Source organism: Sturnus vulgaris, chromosome 2 (assembly GCF_052056855.1).
Source record: "Sturnus vulgaris isolate bStuVul1 chromosome 2, bStuVul1.hap1, whole genome shotgun sequence".
NCBI lineage: Eukaryota > Metazoa > Chordata > Aves > Passeriformes > Sturnidae > Sturnus > Sturnus vulgaris.
The window spans coordinates 10,870,697-10,885,374 of record NC_142244.1 but is presented as its reverse complement, the minus strand read 5'-3'; the positions used below and the strand labels follow the sequence as shown (position 1 = coordinate 10,885,374).

The 14,678-nt window shown below is 43.3% G+C and overlaps 1 protein-coding gene across 2 annotated transcripts in view; it reads left to right on the top strand.

The window, feature by feature from the left end:
• Positions 1 to 212: 212 nt before the first annotated feature.
• The window catches only part of USP25 (ubiquitin specific peptidase 25), an 88,945-nt gene continuing 74,479 nt past the window's right edge, over positions 213 to 14,678 (top strand). For both annotated transcript variants that reach the window (XM_014872979.2, XM_088157797.1), the window contains exon 1: positions 213 to 290. In XM_014872979.2, the coding sequence (XP_014728465.1) occupies positions 246 to 290 (45 nt within the window). In that variant the 5' untranslated portion in view covers positions 213 to 245. The remainder of the gene's footprint in view (positions 291 to 14,678) is intronic.

Genomic DNA, 14,678 nt, shown 5'->3' with positions numbered 1-14,678 from the left:
CGGCGCCGCCGGGAGCCGCAGCCGGGCCGAGGGCGGCGCTCGGCGCTCCGGGAGTGGCAGCGGGGCCGGAGCGGGGCCGCGCTGCTCCCCCCGCCGGGCGGTGACTCGGGCTCCCACTCGGGCTCCCCCTCCCGCCCCGCCTCCCGCCCCGCTCGCCCAGCCCGGGCCCGGCCCAGCCGCCGCCGCCGCACGGCGCCGCCGCCACCCGCCGAGCCCGGGGCGCCGCCGGGAGCCGCGCGGGGGCCATGACGGTGGAGCAGAACGTGCTGCAGCCCGGCGGCGCCGCCAAGGTGAGTCTCCGGCGGGGCCCGGCCTGGAGCGGCTCCGCGTCCGCGCCGCGCCCGGGCCTGGCCGCGCCCGCTCCGGCCCCCGCCGTTCTCCCCGCGCCCGTGCCGAGCTTCTCCCGGGCCTTCCCCGTGCCGCGGCCTCGCCTGGGCCCCGCCGCTCCGGCGGCCGCGGAGCCGCAGCGGGGGCCGCTGCCGGCCCGGCCCCGGGTCATCTCGGCCCCGGGCTTAGCGCTGCCCTCGGGGGAGCCCCGGCGCGCTCCCCGCGGCCCCGAGCGGGCCTGTTGCGCTCGCAGGCTGCCGGGCAGAGCGGCGGGTCCGGGGCTGGGCAGCAGGAGCGCGGGGTCCCGGCAGAGCCTCCCGCGGGCCCGGGGGGAGATGCTGCACATGCCCGGCGTGACCCTGCAGCGCCGGCATCCGCGCCTGCCAAAGGTGAACGCTATTTCCAGCGAGTGACGCGTTGCTGCTGGAGTGAAAAAGTGCCGGGTTTAGGGACTCGTGTTAACGTGCATCATGGAACGGGGTTACGGGAATGACGGCGCTTACTAGTCTCTTACTGTGCGCCAGGACTCGACGGAGAATTTCTCTGTCAAAAGAAGAAAAAAAAAGATACCTTGTAAAGCTTTCCTTCACTTGAACCGAACTGCCAAGAGAAATGTCTAAAATGAAATTGCAATGCTTTTAAAATAATGTGTTTTAAAGGTAATTTGTAGTTTAACGCAACTCTTAGTGGTATGACTGTTGCCTCTTCCCTGATTTTTCTTAATGTTTTAATGACATGTGCTGCCTTCCTAAGAGGATAAAGGTACATGTGCTGTGGTATAGTCGGTGTGGAAGGTAAATGGCTGCAGCCGTAAGAGTGGACAGTGGGAATGCGCTGATTAGGGTGTAATTGGTTAAAGTGGTACCACTCGCGTTTAAGAAGCTTTTTTGGAGGGAGGGCGTGTCTGGCCGAGGACTGCTCTCATAGTTGGAAGTTGTTAGCAGTGATTTTGGCCGCTTCAGCAGGAAGGCAAGGGCTGAACCGACTGATTTTGTTCCTCTCTCCGTGTTTTCAGTTGGGGTGTGCTCGCGGGTTAATGTAGCAGATTTGCTGCTACATGTGCCTGCTATGTTTGAGAACTGATGTTGCTGCTGTGCATCTGACAACTTTCGTGAACAAGTTTATCTCTTATAAAACGTTTTGTCAGTGGTTTACTTAATATATTGTAAGAATCACGTAAGATACATAGTGCCTTCTGGACCCTGATCAGTGCTGCCTATTTGTGCTTTCTGACAATAATCCTGAAGGAGAAATGCTCCTTTTCAGCTGAATCTACTGCTTGTGGGTCAGTGGTTCAGATGCACTTGAGTTTCAAATCGAGGATAAGCCCAAAAGGAGGTTGAAGATTGATTGTGGTGTATGCCAGGTAATCCATGCTGCAGTAAAAAAGAAATCTAGCGATAATTCTGAAGTTGTAATCAGCATCTGTGGGTGATGGTCACTTTTTTAAGTGTCTAGAGAAACTGAATAAAATATTGAGGCTTTTCATGGCTGGAATTTTTTATTATTATTATTTCCGTTGAATCATCTGCAGATTATTTCATTATCTGCAATTGCTTGTTACCTGTTTTGTCCCTAATTGCATGCATTTAGGGAATGAGGGGAAGGCATATCTTAACAGTGCTTTGTAAAAAAGCTTTATTTGACTCCAAAGTGAGTAGCTCATTGCTTAGTGAGATTAATGACTAGCTGCTTGAATGACAAACTTTAACATTGATCAGGTATTTGCATTTAGGGCGGCCAGTGGTGAAGGTGCAGTGAGCTGACAGATGGATGAAAGGTGGAGAGGCTACCATAGCACTAACTTATTGTTTTCCCTTGAAAGAGGGAAAACCCAGTCTCTGCAAATAAGGGAGTTTGTTTTGGACACCTCAAAGTTTGTTACAATTGTTTTCTGTTAGCATGAAGAAGCCACATACAAGCAGAAATATATACTGGGTTTACAAGAGATGCCTGAGTCATCAGCATACCTTATTGGGAGCCGTGGTTCCCAACATTGTTCATCAGTTGTTTTCTTACTGTCATACAGGAAGTGTGTGTCAAACTTCATCAGCACTTGGAGATGTAGGTTTGTATTAATAAATGCTCTAACTACAAACAGCTCATTTCCCACTGAAGCTATCTATAGTTTATTGTGTAGTTAAAGCAGCTGCATCGGGTCAAAGAAGTTTTTTCTTTCATCTCTACTGGTCATCTTGACCCATAGTTAAAACTTGTAGTTTATGTCCTGAAGCAAATAATTAATCATATTATTCTTGTTGCTCATGTCCCTTGTGTGTTTCTCTGACATTGTTCAGTGTCTGAAGGTTACAGGTAATGTTCACAGTAAGACTAAAGCATGTGAATAAAGGTAAACAACATGAGAAGTTTTTAAAAAAGTAGCTTCTTGTTTGAGCAATCTCTGTTTCTGTCCCGTCAAATCTTTTTTTTTTTTTTTTTTGTCGAGCATTTTGCTGCTGAGGAACTAAGGCACGTGTGTTGCAGGATTTCCCAAACTCCAGGTAGCCCTACATGGCTGGTGCCTGCATACATCAGTTTTCCTCCTGGAGGAAGGTCTTCCCAGGCTGCCTCTCGTGCTATGCAGACCCTTCCCTCGGCCAGTGTCCCCTACACAGCGAGTTCAGGGGCTGGGTGAATGGTGATTTTTCTGGTAACTGGAAGTTATGTTGTGGGGAGGTCAAACGTGTTTGAGCATTGCCTCAGCTCTGATAATTACTGTGATGGTCATCTTGGAACAGCAGATTGAAGAAGCTGGGTTTTTATTGGTGGCACTTAGCTGGCCTCTCAGCAATGTGTGTTATCAAGTTCTACTGCTTCTGGAGAGAGCCTGACATTTGGTTGATACACGGATTTAAAGGCTGTTTTATCTGTCCTTTGGTTTCCCACACCCACTGTTATTTCAGACCTGTGATTGAGCAGTGCATTGGCAGTGTAATCTCAGGAATAGTAGAATAGAGCTGTGTCATCTCAGCTCATTTTTCTTTTTCTCAAAGAAGCACAAACCTATAAGGATATTTACCACTTGAAATAATGCCTAGCTTAAAGCAAGATGTGATACTAAATTCTTCTCTCTTGCTGGTTTTTCGGGGTAAAAAGGTGAAAGTTGTGCTAGCACAATTGTGCTTCTGCTGTGCTTGTTTTGTGGTTTTGATGTACTTATTATTTAAAGATTTAGCTAATAATATGGCACTGAGCATTTTTTTCCTAAAAGCAATAGCTGCTTTATGCAGAGGATGACAGAGTCATCTGTCTCCACCAATTGGCATGATGCAGTCCTGAATGGCAGGAAGTGATTGTAAAGCATCTACTCTGAGCACCTGGTACACGAAGAAGGTATCTTGGGAGCTGTGTACTCTTTCCCCCCCCATCTTAATAGGTGGTAACCTTCCAAGGATGTAAATTCCAAAGCTTTGAAACCTCTGTATTTTGAGGGCTGAGTTCAGGGTTGCCTGGTGGATCCAAGAGGCTGCAGGCTCCCTGTCTCATCATAAGGCCTGAGCCACTCTTGCCTGTAACCAACGTGCAGGTGTCCCTTTGTCCCTCTGCACCTGAGAAATGGCCCCTGGGTCATGGAATGAGGATGGTTTCTGCATCTCCTCATGAATGGGGAGCTGTCTGTATTTGGACTGTGTGACAGGCAGGCTTGGAGGGCTTGAATATTACATTGTAGGAATGGAATATTGGTTACAGCTGCCAGTGCCAGTGTCCAGAGCTTTAGTACCTCTTTGTCCAGGATGAGCAGAATAATAACACTGGTTACTGAAAGTGTTTGCACCAACTACTAAGTAATTTGCAAGCATTACTTGAAGTACTGTGGAGTTAAGCATCTTGTTCTGTATTTAAGAAGTTCATATCTAAAAAGTTCGTAATATTTGTAGTTACACCTTTGACACAGATTCCTGTTGATACATCTGGAAGCTAGAGCAAGGTGCAAAGGCCAGTGATTCAAAGTAATTTTGAAAGCCCTTGTCAAACTGGTCTGCTGAATGCCTTCTGGTTTTGTGACTGTTCTGATGGATTTTGGTGGGAGTGGGTGGAGGTGTGTGTGGTTAGTTTTAGTTTTTTTGTCTTTTTTTCAAGCTTGCTGAATCTTGGAGCTTACTTGAATCTTAGTATAATAGATATGAATCAGCGCCACTTTGAAACCTTTAACAGCAGTTTAAAACTTTCTGCTTTCAGAAAATCTTTCACAGAAATTCAGTAATGATTTTGATTGTGTTTGCAGGAGTTTACAAATGTAGTGCTATTGTTAGAATTTTTCTGAAATAAGGTCTTTAAGTATGTTCGGTCCACACCTTCAAAGAAAAATACTGCTTCACAATATGAAAGTGTGAAGTTTATAGATATTCCTGGAAACCTTTTGTAGTGTTATTTTAAAATATCTGTAATAAATCCTAAACACATATTACCCCGCCACACCAATATTTTTAAGATAACCCTGTATTCACAGCTACTATGAGCAGCAGCTACAAAAGATAGTAAAACCCATCAGCTTATATGAAAAGGTCAAAAAAGCAAATTACCCATGCCTTTAAATAGAGAAGTATTTCACATTTTAAAAAGTGCTTCATAAAGATAAGTGGAAGGATAATTAAACAGTTGCCTTTTTTACACTCTTGTGCCTATGAAGATATGTTGTGGCCAGCATCTCCTTAATTCTGTGGAGACACAGCTGGTGTCCGTGGAATTGGTAACTGAAGGGGAATGACAGGTAGAATAGAAGATGGATTTTCTGTTCTGTTTCTGGCGAAATCTTCTCTTCTTCCCTGCTGAAGGACCCATCCAAGAGTTGAGAGCCCAGTTTTTCAGTCCATGAGCACCTGGCTCTATAGCTCCACTGGTGTGAATGATGAGGTTCAGGGATGTCGCAGGTGCTGGGGACCAAGTGGCCAGGCTGGTAAATCAACCTGAGGCCCCAGGGGATTTGGAGGATGCCTTTTCAGGCTGGCCCCACATTTTTGCAGAACCAGCAGGGAGGTCCCCGACACTCACCTGTGCTAGGAGTTGTCTGAAGAGCTGCATCAGTCACCCCCATACAGCCATTGCTGGCAGTGCCAGTGACAGGGGGATTATTGAGATGCCCACAGCAGCCTAAAGATATGTTAAAATAGTATTGCTCTTTGCTTTCTCTTGTGAAGATACTGATTTTCAATTCCCAGCTGGTCAAGAGTCAAATGTGACATTCCTGGTATTCCTTAGCATAAAAAGTAAACAAAAAGCTTAAGAACTGTGTCTTCACTTACATATTTTTGTGTAGGAATAAATTCCTTTAAAGGCCTTAATTTTTGGTTTGGTTTTGTTGGTTGTGTTTTTGGTTTTTTAAAAATCGATTTTCTGTTCTTGTTAGGGAACATAACTCTTAAAAATCTGAGGGGGATGTATGTGTGAGTTGCTGGGACACGACTGAGAGAGAAACGTCTTTTCTACTTTCTCCGAGTAGAAAAGCCACTGGCATGGGAGCAGATTTTCTTGGAAATGAAAGTAACCTGATGACTTTCACTTTCTAGCTCTCTTGTGATACCCACTGTGATTATTTTAAAGTTGGGTGAAGGTTGCCTTGAGTGACAGTGAAGGGTTGTGTGTGTATATTTGTTGTTTTGTTTTGTGGTTTTAGTTGGGTTTTTTGTTTGTTTTTGGTTTGTTTCTTTGTTTGCTTGGGGCTTTTTTAGCCGACTTTGTTACTAAATTGCCTCATCAATCCCTGGTGACTAAGTTCCCAGTGTGATGGTCTTCAGTCAGCAAATGAACACTTCGAAGTTGGAAGAATTCAGATTCTCAGCAGGGGCCTGTTGACTTGTGCCTGGGGTAGCATCACGATTCAAATCACAAGTTAGAGTATTAGATGAGTAATGTGAGAGAAGCTGTTGTGATAAGGTATTTCAAAAGGATTTTATGAATTCAGGGTAGAGTTCAGTCTTTTTTTTCCATGATGAAATAGAGATGGCTTTTGTTAGCTAATGATTACACTTTATCAGTTGGGGTGCTGTTGAAGAAGTTAACATCTGCCAAGAGTGGAAAATATTAGACTGGAGTGGAAATACGTTCAGTTTCAGTAGTCAAGTGAATCTAATGTCACTCACGTGTGACTTCTGCTGGTGAGCAAAGTGCATGGTACACAGGATGAGAGCTCCCTCCATTCCCTTTGGGACTGTGGTATGTCCAGTGTTCTGGTTAATGGGTGGTCAAGCATAATTAATAGGGAAAAGCTGATACTGTGAATCACAGGAGTTAATTGCGTGCAAAACCATGCGAGTTGAAAGCTTTCTATAAGCTCAGCTTTTTTATTATTTAAGAAAGGGAGAGAATGCTAAAGCTGCAGGGCTGAAGGAAAGACGAGGTGGTGAGATGCCTTCCCGCAGAGCATACCTTGTGTGATAGTACAAACTCAGGCTTAGTGCCAAGCAAAAGGAAATACTTTTGGCTGTTTCCTCAGGTTGATGAATGTCATCTCTTGCTGTTTTTGTGTACATTTAACTCTTACTTGGGCAACTCAGTGTGTTCTAAACAGCATGTGTCAGATTTTTCTGTATTGCTTTACATTAATACTGTCCTGAATATACATGTTATCATAAGCTGTATTGTGCCTGCACACCTCAGCCAAGCTTGCAGGTAAAATCAGGAGTAGCTAGTGTGTGCTGTGGTGACCATCTAAAAAATGTTACTTTCTTCCAGCACTTCAGTTTACACTCTTTCATTGTATTGCAGGGTTTACATTTTTTTATTGCTAGGTTTCTGTAGGACTTCAAAACTTGCAGTTGACTAAGAGCTCTACAGACCACTAGTGGAAAAGTTTCATGGAACTTCTTTTTTTTGAATGATCCTGTCCATACCGCCTTTGTGCTCTGTTACCACCCCAATTTTCAGAAGTGGATCAAGTATCTCTTGGCTGCAGGGGGTTACAGCTCCCTGCCTCAATATTTGAGGCGAGTACACCACTCTGTGTTCTGGAGTGGCTGTGGGGGTGTGCTGACTCCTGCTGACACTCATAGAGCTCTATCTTCTGGTAGAGGGGTGACTTTAGCATTCTGAACTACACAGTAGTTTTCCTGTGGATGTTGTGCACAATCTGTGGGTTTGGGCTTTCATGTGAATGAAATGTTAAGCAACATTGTCTCAAAATGTTGAGGTTGCTGTGAAGGAAGAACTATGTCCTAAAACGGTGTAGAGGACAGATTGACACAAAATGTCCTGAGCTGGACACTGTGATGACCTCAGTTGTTGGTGACAGGCTTTCTAAGTTCTCTTCTGTTTAATTATAGAGTGATTTTCCCATGTATTTAATAACATCATTCATTCTAAGCATTTAAAAATCACAATGAAAATAATCTATTCAGACTAGACTCTTGCAATTTAAGAAGGCACTGATTTTTTTTTCCAGTTGGGTTACATAGTTTTCATTGTTTTGTAAATGTCATTAGCTTTTCTTTGCCATAAAGGATGAAATTCAGGAACATGTTGAAAGCCATCAACATGAAAGTTTCCCTGAAATCTGGTGTTACCCGCTAATGGGACTTCAACAGGAAACAGCACTGTTGTGAGCAGTAGCACCACTGAGTCCACAGTTTTAAGGTATCTCTCCTCCTAAGGGTGTTGGGGAGGTGGAATCCAAAGGACATGTGATGTGGAACAGCTTGAAGGCTGGAGTGCAACTAGGTTAACTTTGAAAACATCACCTGACAAAGATTTGTATATGTAAAACGCTTTTTTTTAAGGGCATCGGAAATACTGATATGCAAATTCTAACAGGTTTTATTCTGAGATGCACAGCTTTGACTTAATGCTTTTGTTTATAGCAGGTTTCTGAATTATTTTACCTGGTGGATTCTTGCTGAAAAAAATTATATTCTGCACAGTATTTCCTTTAAAACATTTCTGTTATCAACTAATTGGCAACAGTCAAGCTTATCAAAGTTTAGGTGCCAAGAAAATGCAGATTGTGCTTAAAATATCCTTGACTGAAAGCTTTTTTAGACATCAGGTGAAAGCATATTTTAAGCTTTACGGTAAGCCAAGGTAGACAGAACAACGTATTTAATAAAAGCTTGTCAGAGAGGCATTAGTGCTTTCAAGGCAAGTTTTCAAGGAGCTTTTTAAATCTAATTAGCCCTTGTATCTTACCATACACAGAATTTGTGGAAATGAATGCACATGATCTAATGACATTCTATCCCCCTGTGGCTTTGTCCTGTCAATTGTCATCGTTTCACTGGTATTGTAACCGAAAATCCAGAGGGCTGCCTTTAGAAGAGGGCAATGTTCGCTTGACATTAGGGTCTGAGTCTGAGGTGTAAAACTTTTGGATTTTGATTTTTGCAGCAGCATTTCATGCTAGTTTTTACTTTTGTTGAATGGTAAATGGCAGGCTTGATGTCACACATGGTTTATGTGATAATTCTCCTTCTCACAGCTGTGTGACTCCAAGGAAAGTCAGATACCTGTGCTTGAAATTTCTATTCCTATTCTTGAACCAAAAATGACACTTTCTGATTTTCAATAAAATTTCCATTAAAGCATAAAGCCACTTTGAAAAGTTGAATTTAGCTCTGATTTTACTGGGATTAAGGCAGAAAAAAAAAAGAGTGTCACATGGAAGTGGAAAATAGTATTCATTTACATTCAGATGTGTGCTGTGAGAGTACTTCAAAGTAAACATCTGGAAAAGGCTGGGTGTGCACTGGCACATGACATTTCTTCATTCTTTTCAGAAGAGGAGATAGCAGGAACAGACTTTTGGTTTTGGTTTCATTTTATTCTTCTGAAAGTTAGTTACTGTGAAACAGAAATTTCTCCTGGGACCACAGTTGTTGGAAGAGTACTTCTCTTTTTTTCCCCTAACACTTTACAGTGTAGAGGTATAAATGGCCTGGTTAGAGGACTGAATACTATATTGTATCCCAGAAGTCTTAGGTTATGACTGAGAAAGCATTCCTATACTTTGCAGATATAAACTTTTGATTTGTTTTGATATAGAACCGTGGGAAAATATATGAGAACATTTATAAGTTCATAAATATGATTTTTTAAAAAAGCTAAAAAGCTTTATAGGCAGCTTGCACAGGGATTTCCCTTTTTGGTGTTACCTGCTTTCCCATCTGTCAGCTGCTTTTCTTCAGATTCGTCTTGTATTTTTTTTTTTTTTTTTTTTAGACTTTCCCACTACCGTGTAGTTCTCTTACTTTAGAATGTTTTAATTATTTGGTGGTAGCAATTGGCAAGTTTTATTTAATTCTGGCATCTAAACTTATAACTTTTTTTTTTTTAATGGGATACTAGAATTAAGTTTTCTCTGTCTGTATCCCATTACTTGTTTGGAAATTAAAAAATAACCAACAGCTTACTGACAGCTTTTAAAAGTTCTCTCTGGTCTTGCACATGTTTTATGTGGCTTATTGCTGAAAGCCACAGGTCTCTGTGACAGCCCTGTCTGGACCACAGTTGTCCCCTCACCTGAGCTTCCTTTTTGGGTGTAGTTTGCTGGTCTGCAGGATAAACTCTGGATTTATTAGTGGTGAAGATAGACAGATTTTTCTCATCACCACCAGTTCCAGCTCTTGCTGAGTAGCTGTGTTGCCTTGAAGCTTTTTCTGGGGCTGATTTTAAGGTGACTGGTAAATGTGCTAGTGCTGAGTGGAGGGTGTGTGCAGTGCACAGGCTCTGCTGAGTTTTTAGAGGCCAGGGAAGTGCTTTGTGACCTAACTGAATAGAAAAGGATTGAAGATTTTACTATCACAGTCTATCATCTGTCGTTTGGTGGAGAATATGTTGACATAATGCTGCTACTAAGAAGGCTGCAGAGAATTGAAATTTTTGTTTCAAATTATTTTCCAAAAATATGAACTTGTTAGAGGAGTACTTCGTATTCCTTTTATTCAAGTTAGCTTCTGAAGCTCCAGGTATGTGTGTGATGATGGCAGGAAGTCATTCTTGCTGATACTGTTACGGCACCACTAACACAGGGAAAACTGGCAGGGCTAAATTACAGCGAATAGTGCTTGCAAACCAAAGTTGTTGTAGATTTCTTGAGACTATGTCTGAACGTATTAGAATATAGCACATTGAGCTTTCTGTGGGAGGCGAGGCAAATGTGTGTTTCAATATAAGGTAATTCAAAGTCCATTAAAAAGCCCCCCCCCCCCAAACTTTAAAAATTTTTTTTCTTTCTTCATGAAAGAAAATGGCCTAGAAAATTTCAGTTGCCCTCTGTAGAGTGCAGTGCTGAATTTACTATTTCTTTAATTGTGAAGTAGTAAAATTACATGCTGATTACATGCTGATCCCTGGATCTCACCACGTCTTTGAATACTGTGGTGTCTGTGTTGTGTTTGAGGTTCGTTTCAACATCATCTGCATCCATGGAGGTGATTACCCAATGCGAGTGAAAGCTGCTGGCTGCCCTTCCCAGGCTGTGGTGTGGCAGTGGCCTTTCCACAAGGACACACACAGCACATGCCAGCACCTTCCTGGTGCTTGACCCAGGAAAGGCTGTCTCGCCCCAGAAGCTGGAACTGCTGTCAGAAGCCTGTCGCCTTGCAGGTGACCTGTTAAACACTGCCCCAGATTTCACGTGGCTGAATGCTATCTGTAGGCTCGTTCTTGTGCAGAGTTGTGCCTTGTGTCTGTCCTTGCCCACGTGCCCCTCCTCACGCTAAAAACATGTCTCTTCACACAATTTCTCTTTATATGATTAATGGAAGGCAGGATAAGCTATCAAGTCATTTTTCTGAATGCTGCAGATAGCGGTGTGTGACTTTCCTCATGTAATTTTGTCTTATGCACCAACAGTTGGGGAGGCGGTGACCAGTTGAGGCTGTGGGATGAGTTCACCTCATTGCTGTGGAGTGGAGGTGCTCTCCCTCTGTTCTTCTTCCCAAGCCCTCTGTGTTGTCTCCTGTAATTTCTTGTGGTACAAGATGTAGGCAGGAGCAGGCAGTGTGATCAGGAGCTACATGCTGGCTGGCCTGGGGATGCAGCTGAAGTTTTGGGAATCCCTGGGGCCAGAGAAAGCTGCTGGAGGTGGCCTTGAGCTGTTGCTTTTGAGAGGCGGGAGGGCAGACGTGCCTGGGTATGTGCCCACTCTGTCATTACAAGGCATGTTTCTGTAGGAAAGCATGTTATAATTTTTTTTTTTAATTGGACTGAACGGAAGAGCCTTTATTGAAAGGCTTTCTGTTAAGTTCAGTTGTTTGTTTTTTGGTTTTTTTCCCCCTTCCTATTCAAAACAGACAGCTGAGCTCTTTCCCCAAACGTTTCCCTTCTGTTGAATACAGTGGACTCTTTGTAATACAGACCTGTCTATGAAAAAGTGCAATTTAAATTTTATTTACAATTTCTCTGCTGTACTATGCTGAATTTTGTGTGGAAAAAATGTGAAATCTTCCTGGTATCACTTACCTAGGGCATGTAGCAGAGTTGTTTGAGGTGAAGTGGAAGCTTTGATCTTTGTGCCATTAACAGCAGCAGTAAATGAAATCCTTCTGGATGTGCACACCTAAAGCAGGGAGTGGAGAGCAGTCTATGGCATTTCGGCCCACGCAGGAGCGGGTCTGATTGTGCATGTTCATCTGAGAGAAGTTTACACCAGGAGCACCACAACTCTGTCACTGAGAAATTTTTAATTCATCTCCCATTGGTGAAAGTTTTCTGCAATAGTGCCTAAGTAGGATGGGGACTGCAGGAGGTTTCCCCCCCATCAATTTCTCTCACTAGATAAAAGGATTAAAGTAATGGCAGAGAAACAACTCATTCTTATAAGGCTGCTGCTCCACAACAGTTGAACGCAGTGGAAATTGGTGCAGTCTTTGATTTATCCCCTCCCTTGTCCCACCCCTGGCTGTTACTAAGTTGTCAGGTAATCAATGAATGCAGAGAGCAACTCCCTGATGATTTATTGAGAGCCTGGCCTGGCTTGCCAGAGGTTTGGGCGAGTGGTGGTGCTGGCTCCTAGGGATGAGTGGCATCTACCAACACCAGTCTGGACTGGCCAGCACTGGCAGCCTGGGAAGAACAGCTGACTCCATGGAAGCAGCTTGTGGTATGACAGCCCCTGTGAGTATTATTGTTTGAAAGTGTTGCAGAGCCTGGGATCCCGTTGATCTGAGGACACTTGGAATTTCCAGAGTTGGTTTGTTTGCTCCTTGAATAGTTGCCCTTGTTATCATAATGACAGAGTAAGGAGGATGAATGGAACTAGCTTGGTGTTTCCTTGGGAGCTCTTCTGTATTGTGCAGAGCAGGGTGAGGCTATCCTGATACCTGTTTGGAGAAAAGCAACCCTATAAATATGCGGAATGTTTGAATGGGCTTGTGGAACTGCCTTTTCCACTTGAGAGTTAGGCCTGTGAAAGGACTGTGAAGAGCATCCAACATGAGCCAGAATAGCTTGTGTTTGATGTGATGGGTTAAACCATGTTTTGGATACAAAGCAAAATATCTCAAAGTGTGAAAAGGTGTATCTTATGGCACAGACCAGAAAGACAAGACTGAACATTTTTAAGAGTGGCTACAGTAAAATTATACCCTAGGCAATAGGAATGATCTGTCAGGAGAAAGCTTAAGTCTTGGTCGTGCTACCTAGTCAGACACTGTAAAATGCAATGCTTATGCATGATAGTAAATATCTGTGAACAGAAGTAAAAAATTAGGAAATAAACTTTTAGAACAGAAAGTAGCCAGGAGGGATTGGAAAAATATCATAGAATCATAGAATGAGCTAAAGTGGAAGGGATCTCAAAGCTCATTTTGTTCCAACCCCTTGCCATGGGCAGGGGCACCTTCCACCAGACTAGGTTTCTTAGAGCTCCATCCAGCCTGGCCTTGAATAGTCCCAGGGATGGGGCATCCACAGCTTCTCTGGGCAACCTGTGCCAGTGCCTCACTGCCCTGACAGTCAAGAATTTCTTCCAAATAATAATCTAAACCTACTCTCAGTTTAACGCCATTTCCCCTTGTCCTGTCATTCCAGGCCCTTGTAAATAGTCTCTCCATCTTTCCTATAGGCTCCCTTCAGGTACTGGAAGACTACAATTAGGTTATCTCAGTGTCTTCCCTTTTTCAGCCTGAATAGCCCCACTTGTCTCAGCCTTTCCTCATATGTGTGTATGTGTATCCTGCTTTAGCAGGGTGTGATGATCTCCAGAAGCCGCTTTCAGCCCCTACCCCTGAGGTTCTGTGTATGTGTATTTATGTACACACAGTTGGCTGTGTACCTATCATCCTCCAGCCTCCTCCTCCTTTCTATCTGTGTAATGCTGCCTCTGACTGGCCCCACTGGCTTTAGTTTGCCATGGCTTGTGCATGTTTTTGGCAGGTCACTTGGTATTGAGGTGGGATGGGCTGTGAACCGCTGGTATGGTGGCACTGCCCAGCTGTTGTCCACGATGGGCTCTTGGAGGAATCCTCCTGAATTTTATGTGTAGTTTACAGATAATATGTGCTAGTGCTTTGAAAGACCCCTCCTGCTGCCACCACTAACTAATCACCCAGCAGACCTGAATTGGAGCAGAAGGATTTTTGCTAGTTACTGTCACAGTTACTGGAGTACGCAAGAATCAAAAGCAATTTTTGTGAAGCAGATTTTCCTGTGGCAGTTCCAGTGACTACAACCTGAAGTTTAAGTTATGTCTAACTGAAGATCTCATTGGTTTTAGTGTAGTTAATTAATTTCAGAGCTGCTGTTATTACTGTGGGGAAGCTCACTGTTATGCTGAGCAGGATATGGAGAAATCATGATAGTTTAAAACACAATGACCTCAAAATTCTCAGTAACTTTACATTTCTGACACCCTTTTGTTTTCAGTAAGTACTAAAGTTGCTAACCTTTCTTGATTATCATCCTGTCACTGAGGCTCATTTAGGACTAGCTATCAGTAACAACTAGAAACACAGACTCAAGCAACAGTGTTCATAACTCAGTTCATAGACTAATTTTAAAATTTTCTTCTGTGAACTAAGCAGGTGGTTTTCATGCTCATTGCAAGAGTATTCCCCATGCAGGTGATGATTTGGCTCATAACTTCTGGGTGGTTTTATGTAAATAACTGTCAGAGGTGAGTTTGCCTTATATTTAGTGTCAGAGGATATAAACCCAACGCTTCAAGCCTCTCCTTAAAATCTTATTTCAAAATCGTTGGCTATTAGCTTAAATAAAGACAAAGGTTTATGCTGAGAGTGAAGAAGTTGGTGTTTTTTTTAGCCACATATGAGGGTCAGAATTGTGTTTATATGAATACATGATCTCATGCTGTATAGAAACCTTAATATCAAACGTTGAAATTCATTGAAAATTCACTCGTTAAAGTATGGAAAGCATGGAAATCTGGTGAGGGTATTTGGTGTGTTGTCTAGGATCAATAA